Source organism: Astatotilapia calliptera, chromosome 6 (genome assembly GCF_964374335.1).
Source record: "Astatotilapia calliptera chromosome 6, fAstCal68.1, whole genome shotgun sequence".
NCBI lineage: Eukaryota > Metazoa > Chordata > Actinopteri > Cichliformes > Cichlidae > Astatotilapia > Astatotilapia calliptera.
In genome coordinates this window covers 25,175,723-25,184,022 of record NC_137427.1, presented here as the reverse complement: position 1 = coordinate 25,184,022, position 8,300 = coordinate 25,175,723, and the positions used below count along the sequence as shown (strand labels likewise).

At 49.7% G+C, this 8,300-nt stretch overlaps 1 protein-coding gene across 4 annotated transcripts in view; it reads right to left on the bottom strand.

The window, feature by feature from the left end:
• Nucleotides 1-308: 308 nt before the first annotated feature.
• Nucleotides 309-8,300, bottom strand: part of cntln (centlein, centrosomal protein) — a 100,678-nt gene continuing 92,686 nt past the window's right edge. For all 4 annotated transcript variants that reach the window (XM_026171264.2, XM_080302983.1, XM_080302984.1 and 1 more), the window contains one exon: nucleotides 309-1,136. In XM_026171264.2, the coding sequence (XP_026027049.2) occupies nucleotides 1,026-1,136 (111 nt within the window). In that variant the 3' untranslated portion in view covers nucleotides 309-1,025. The remainder of the gene's footprint in view (nucleotides 1,137-8,300) is intronic.

Sequence of the window (8,300 nt, the reverse complement as noted above, 5' to 3'; positions counted from 1 at the left end):
TAAAAGGAAGTGGAGGTAGCTGTGTCAAGGATGGAACCACTCCTCTTGTGCACCACGGCTCTGTGTGTGTGCGTGTGTGCTCATCCTGACCCTTACTAATGATGTCAGCAGCAGGGGCCACTTGTTACAGACAGGAACCATGCCAACAGGCAGCTGTCAATCATAAGAGAGGTGCGAGAACCCCGCAGTCCAGCAGAGCATCCTCAGTCACCATCCCACTCTGACTGACACTCCTTTGAACTGCCAGAACAAGCAAAGTACGAGAGCACAGCAAAGCAAACGACAGCGACCATCACAAAAAGGCAGTCTTTAGAAGTTAAAAGGGCTTTTATTTTGGAAATTAAGTAAATGCTTATTAAACAAAATGGTAAAAAAAATCAAGCAATACTTAATATAATTACATAACAAAATAAAAGATTAGAAGCTTTAACAATCTTCTTCAGAAATAAATACTTGCAGTGCATTTCATAAATGGAACAGATGAGGCTTCAATCACTGAACTGGATCTGAGGGTAATACACTCTGGAGCTCCTTGCAGTGAATATTCTGCTCTCTCTTGCTTTGGACTTTCCTAAAGTGTCGACTAGGCATGCGTAGGTCAAGTCCCTGCAACCTAAAAGTTCTTGAGGTGCCAAATAAATTAGAGGGAAAGGGGTAAAAGAAAGTTTCAAAAAGTGTAATTTAAACATTAGAGTAAGCATTTGCCTTATCACCCCAGGTCTGCGTTGAGAGCGGAGGAGAGTGGCTGCACTGTAAATTAGCTTGGCACTAAAGGGCCCTGTCTGATAGACATAGTGCAGTGAGTGCTAACACAGATGTCGAGGGCTCATTTACAAAAGCTGGGGTGCTGCGTTGAGCCAGTGGCCCAGAGTGAGTCGACAGCGCTTTTCTCACAAATATTGGTTCTGCTGCCCCGGCCCAGCTTGGCTCAGCCCGGCTCCCACCGAGTAGGAGCTGGGGAGGGAGAGAAGAAGGGAGGGAGGAAAAGAAGAGGATGACAGTTTTCCCAGCCTCAGCCCAGGGAGTCAGGCTTTTTCGCTGACTGGTGTTGCGAGCGTGGCCAGCTCTTCTGTCAGCACTTTCCTCTCCTTCATCTTCACGCGCACAGCCTCCATTAGCTGGCCGGCAGAGGGGATCTGCAGGGGAGGGGAAGCACAGAAAAAAGGGTGTGGGGGTGGCGGTAGAAGGGGAAGAGAAAATGAGGAAAACACGCACAAAAGCACAAGTATTAAAAAATAAAATCAGATTTTTTTTATATATCTATCCAGCTATATATATATATACACACACACACACACACACACTTATATATATATATATATATATATATATATCCCCAAGGACCCCAAGAAGGGACCGGTCCCCTCCAACTACCGACCAATAACCTGCCTCAGTACTACATGGAAGCTCCTGTCAGGCATCATATCGGCTAAGATGAACAGGCACATGGGTCAATACATGAACGGGACACAGAAAGGAATTGGCAAGAATACCAGAGGCGCAAAACACCAGCTACTGGTAGACAGAACAATCAGCCGAGACTGCAAGACCAGACTGACCAACCTGTGCACTGCCTGGATTGATTACAAGAAGGCCTATGACTCAATCAGAATCAGAATCAGAATACTTTATTGATCCCTGGGGGAAATTATTTTTTGTTACAGTGCTCCATTTTAAACCAACATTAAGACAAGACAGACAATACGCTAACTAAGAATAGTACAATATATACATATATATACATACATACATACATAAGTCACTCATAAATAAATAGTTGGAAAAGAAACATGTGTAGTTGTAGCAGCAAACAGTGTGTTAAGTGGATGCGTTGTACAGGGAGATGGCCACAGGCAGGAATGATTTCCTGTGTCATTCAGTGGTGCTTTTCGGTAATCTCAGTCTCTCACTGAACGAGCTCCTGTGACTGACCAACATGTCATGGAGTGGGTGGGAGGTGTTATCCAACATTGTCTTTATCTTGGACAGCATCCGCCTCTCCGACACCACCTTGAGGGAGTCCAGCTCCATCCCCACAACATTGCTGGCCTTACGGATCAGTTTATTAAGTCTGTTGGCATCTGCGACCCTCAGCCTGCTCCCCCAGCATGCAACAGCATAGAGGATCGCACTGGCCACAACAGACTCATAGAAAATCCTCAGCATTTTCTGGCAGATGTTGAAGGACCTCAGTCGCCTCAAAAAATAGAGACGACTCTGGCCCTTCCTGTAAAGTGCTGTGGTGTTTTTAGCCCAGTCCAGTTTATTGTCAATGTGTACTCCAAGGTATTTATAGTCCTCCACAATGTCAACACTGACCCCCTGGATTGAAACAGGGGTCAAGTGTTTCCTGGTCTTCCTGAAGTCCACGATCAGTTCCTTGGTCTTTGCCACGTTGAGCTGCAGATGATTCTGCTCACACCACGTGACAAAGGAGTCGACCACAGCCCGGTACTCTGTCTCATCATCCCTGCTGATGCATCCAACCACTGCAGAGTCATCAGAAAACTTCTGAAGATGGCAGGTCTCTGTGCAGTGGCTGAAGTCTGTGGTGTAGAGGGTGAAGAGGAAGGGGGAGAGGACAGTCCCCTGTGGTGCCCCTGTGTTGCTGATCACCTTGTCAGACACACACTGTGGGAGACGTACATATTGTGGTCTTCCTGTCAGGTAATCAACAATCCAGGACACCAGAGAAGCATCCACCTGCATCGCTGCTAACTTATCACCCAGGAGGGTCGGCCTGATGGTGTTGAAAGCACTGGAAAAGTCAAAAAACATGACCCTCACAGTGCTCGCCGGCTGGTCCAGATGGGTGTAGACACGATTGAGCAGGTAGATGATGGCGTCCTCTGTTCCGAGACGAGGCTGATAAGCGAACTGAAGGGGATCCAGATGTGGTCTTACTATGGGTCGCAGCTGGTCCAGGATGAGCCTTTCCAGGGTCTTCATGATGTGGGAGGTCAGTGCCACGGGCCTGTAATCCTGGGGGCCACTGGGACGAGGCGTCTTTGGTACAGGGACGAGGCATGATGTCTTCCACATCACCGGGACCCTCTGCAGACTCAGACTCAGCATAAACAGTTTATGAAAGACTCCACACAGCTGGGGGGCACAGGCCTTGAGGACAAGGGGACTCACTCCGTCTGGTCCAGCAGACTTGCCTGAGTGAAGTCTCCTCATTTGCATCTCAACCTGGTATTGAGTGAAGGTGATGGGTGGGGGAGGGGTGTCAGGAATCTCACAGGAGGCAACATGTGAAGAGAGAGGCTGGCACAGTGGTGTGGCTCTGGATTCCAGGCTGACTGCAGGTGAGGTTGTGGGGGTGGGAGCAGACACTGTGGTGTCGAATCTATTGAAAAACAGATTCAACTCATTGGCTCTATTCTCACCTCCCTCAGTTCCCCTGCTGTTGGTTGGCCTGAATCCAGTGATGGTCTTCATGCCCCTCCACACCTCTCTCATGCTGTTCTGCTGGAGTTTCCACTCCAGCTTCCTCCTGTAATTGTCCTTAGCCTCTCTGATCTTGTCCTTTAGTAACACCTGGATCTTCCTCACCTCCTCTTTGTTGCCCCCTCTGAAAGCCCTCTTCTTGTTGTTGAGGAGGGCTTTGATGTCCTTAGTCACCCACGGCTTGTTATTTGGGTAACAATGAACAGTCTGAGCTGGAACAATGGAGTCGGTGCAGAAAGTTATGTAGTCTGTGATACACTCAGTAAGCCCATTGATGTCCTCGGCGTGAGGCTCACAGAGTGTTTCCCAGTCGGTCACCTCGAAACAGCCCTGTAGTTCCGCTATTGCCTCCTCTGACCACCTCCTAACAGTCCTGGTGGTCACAGGTTCCCTCCTCACAATTGGCACATAGCGGGGGGTGAGGTGAATCAGGTTATGATCTGACCTACCAAGTGGGGGGAGGGAGGAGGAGCTGTATGCATCCTTGACGTTAGCATACAGTAAGTCTAAAGTTTTCTCTCCCCTGGTGGGACAGTCCACATATTGTTTGAATGTTGGTAGTGTATTGTCCAGTGATACATGGTTGAAGTCACCCGAGATCACAATAAAGGCACTCGGGTGCTGAGTCTGTAGCCGAGCTATGGCAGAGTGGATAGTGTCACATGCAGCTGTGGGGTTAGCAGAGGGGGGAATATAAACAGCCACCAAGATGACGTGAGAGAATTCCCTGGGTAAATAATACGGCCTGAGTCCAACAGCACACAGTTCAGTGTCCGGGCAACAAATCCTTTCTTTGATTGTTATGTTGGCAGGGTTACACCACCGGTTGTTAACTAAAACAGCAAGCCCACCTCCTTTCCGCTTACCGCTAGCGATGCTGTCCCTGTCCGCCCGAACAGTGTGGAAGCCTTCCACGGAAGCATTCTCATCGGGAATGACCTGGTGCAGCCATGATTCGGTGAAACACATCAGGCTACACTCTCGGTATTCCCTCTGACTCCGTACCAGTGCTGAGAGCTCGTCGATTTTACTTGCCAACGATCGCACATTTCCCATCACGATAGACGGCAGACACGGTTTAAACCTCCTCCTCGCTTCGAGCCTCCGCTGTCTCACCGTCACCTTTTTTCTTCTCTTCTGTCCTTGACCTCTGCATCCCCGATGTGTTTTCCTCCAAATTTCAGCTGGTACTTCTGCGGGCACTTCTGCGGGCCTGGCCAGCGAGCCGGCCGGCATCAGGGCGATCAGCTGATCTCTGGAGTAAACAGTCCGTGCGTGTAGGAGATGTGCCGCGGTCCCGTTCCATGATAAAAGTAACAGTTCCACGGCCACCAGAAGAACAAAAACTCTCTCAATCCACATGATTGAGTAAGAGATAGAAAACGGAGGAAAATACAAGTCAGAAAAAAAAAGAATACGTAAGAAAAAAGAGCTAAACTAAGAGAAAAGCAGGAGCGACTGTAACAGGCTGCACGCTGGTTGGCGCATGCGCACTATATGTGGCGCATGCCCCACAGCTGGATACTGGAATGCCTAGAATTGTACAAGATCAATGGGACCCTAAGAACCTTCATCAGGAACTCAATGGGGATGTGGCGTACAACACTAGAGGCCAACTCCAAGCCCATAGCACAAGTAACCATCAAGTGCGGGATCTACCAGGGAGATGCTCTGTCCCCACTGCTGTTCTGCATAGGCCTGAACCCCCTCAGTGAGATCATTAACAAGACTGGCTACGGATACCGACTACGGAACGGAGCAGTTGTCAGCCACCTCCTGTACATGGATGACATCAAGCTGTATGCCAAGAGTGAACGAGACATCGATTCACTGATCCACACTACCAGGCTATACAGCAATGACATTGGAATGTCGTTCGGACTGGAGAAGTGTAGTCGGATGGTATCAAAGAGAGGGAAGGTAGTCAGAACTGAGGGGATTGAACTACCAGAAGGCAACATTGCAGACATAGAGGACAGTTACAAGTACCTGGGGATCCCGCAGGCGAATGGGAACCATGAAGAGGCCGCTAGAAAAGCTGCAACCACCAAGTACCTGCAGAGGGTCAGGCAAGTCCTGAGGAGTCAGCTGAATGGTAAGAACAAGATCCGGGCCATCAACACGTACGCCCTGCCCGTGATCAGGTACCCTGCTGGGGTAATAGGCTGGCCAAAGGAGGAGATAGAAGCCACTGACATAAAGACAAGAAAGCTCCTTACCATGCATGGAGGGTTTCACCCCAAGTCCAGCACCCTGAGGCTGTACGCTAAGCGGAAGGAAGGGGGCCGGGGACTGGTGAGTGTCAGCACCACAGTCCAGGATGAGACAAGGAACATCCAAGAATACATTGGGAAGATGGCCCCAACTGACCGAGTGCTCAGTGAATACCTCAGGCAACAGAAACCCAAGAAAGAGGAGGGAGACGAGGAACCATCATGGAAGGACAGGCCCTTGCACGGTATGTACCACCGGCAGATAGAGGAGGTGGCTGATATCCAGAAATCCTACCAGTGGCTGGACAAAGCTGGACTGAAAGACAGCACAGAGGCACTAATCATGGCAGCACAAGAACAAGCTCTGAGCACAAGATCCATAGAGGCTGGGGTCTATCACACCAGGCAAGACCCCAGGTGCAGGCTGTGTAAAGATGCCCCAGAGACAATCCAGCACATAACAGCAGGGTGCAAGATGCTAGCAGGCAAGGCATACATGGAACGCCATAACCAAGTGGCCGGCATAGTGTACAGGAACATCTGTGCCGAGTATAACCTGGAAGTCCCGAGGTCAAAATGGGAGATGCCCCCAAGGGTGGTGGAGAATGACCGAGCTAAGATCCTGTGGGACTTCCAGATACAGACGGACAAAATGGTGGTGGCTAACCAACCGGACATAGTGGTGGTAGACAAACAGAAGAAGACGGCCGTAGTGATCGATGTAGCAGTTCCAAATGACAGCAATATCAGGAAGAAGGAACACGAGAAGCTGGAGAAATACCAAGGGCTCAGAGAAGAGCTCGAGAGGATGTGGAGGGTGAAGGTAACGGTGGTCCCCGTGGTAATCGGAGCACTAGGTGCGGTGACTCCCAAGCTAGGCGAGTGGCTCCAGCAGATCCCGGGAACAACATCGGCGATCTCTGTCCAGAAGAGCGCAGTCCTGGGAACAGCTAAGATACTGCGCAGGACCCTCAAGCTCCCAGGCCTCTGGTAGAGGACCCGAGCTTGAAGGATAAAACCGCCCGCATGGGCGTGCTGGGTGTTTTTATATATATATATATACATACATATATATATATATATATATATACATATATACATACATATATATATATATATATATATATATATATACATATATACATACATATATATATACATATATACATACATATATATATATATATATATATATATATATATATACATATATATATACATATATATATATATAAAAAAAAAAACACCCAGCACGCCCCTGCGGGCGGTTTATCCTTCAAGCTCGGGTCCTCTACCAGAGGCCTGGGAGCTTGAGGGTCCTGCGCAGTATCTTAGCTGTTCCCAGGACTGCGCTCTTCTGGACAGAGCTCTCCGATGTTGTTCCCGGGATCTGCTGGAGCCACTCGCCTATCTTGGGAGTCACCGCACCTAGTGCTCCGATTACCACGGGGACCACCGTTACTTTCACCCTCCACATCCTCTCGAGCTCTTCTCTGAGCCCTTGGTATTTCTCCAGCTTCTCGTGTTCCTTCTTCCTGATATTGCTGTCATTCGGAACCGCTACATCGATCACTACGGCCGTCTTCTTCTGTTTGTCTACCACCACTATGTCCGGTTGGTTAGCCACCACCATTTTGTCCGTCTGTATCTGGAAGTCCCACAGGATCTTAGCTCGGTCATTCTCCACCACCCTTGGGGGCATCTCCCATTTTGACCTCGGGACTTCCAGGTTATACTCGGCACAGATGTTCCTGTACACTATGCCGGCCACTTGGTTATGGCGTTCCATGTATGCCTTGCCTGCTAGCATCTTGCACCCTGCTGTTATGTGCTGGATTGTCTCTGGGGCATCTTTACACAGCCTGCACCTGGGGTCTTGCCTGGTGTGATAGACCCCAGCCTCTATGGATCTTGTGCTCAGAGCTTGTTCTTGTGCTGCCATGATTAGTGCCTCTGTGCTGTCTTTCAGTCCAGCTTTGTCCAGCCACTGGTAGGATTTCTGGATATCAGCCACCTCCTCTATCTGCCGGTGGTACATACCGTGCAGGGGCCTGTCCTTCCATGCTGGTTCCTCGTCTCCCTCCTCTTTCTTGGGTTTCTGCTGCCTGAGGTATTCACTGAGCACTCGGTCAGTTGGGGCCATCTTCCCAATGTATTCTTGGATGTTCCTTGTCTCATCCTGGACTGTGGTGCTGACACTCACCAGTCCCCGGCCCCCTTCCTTCCGCTTAGCGTACAGCCTCAGGGTGCTGGACTTGGGGTGAAACCCTCCATGCATGGTAAGGAGCTTTCTTGTCTTTATGTCAGTGGCTTCTATCTCCTCCTTTGGCCAGCCTATTACCCCAGCAGGGTACCTGATCACGGGCAGGGCGTACGTGTTGATGGCCCGGATCTTGTTCTTACCATTCAGCTGACTCCTCAGGACTTGCCTGACCCTCTGCAGGTACTTGGTGGTTGCAGCTTTTCTAGCGGCCTCTTCATGGTTCCCATTCGCCTGCGGGATCCCCAAGTACTTGTAACTGTCCTCTATGTCTGCAATGTTGCCTTCTGGTAGTTCAATCCCCTCAGTTCTGACTACCTTCCCTCTCTTTGTTACCATCCGACTACACTTCTCCAGTCCGAACGACATTCCAATGT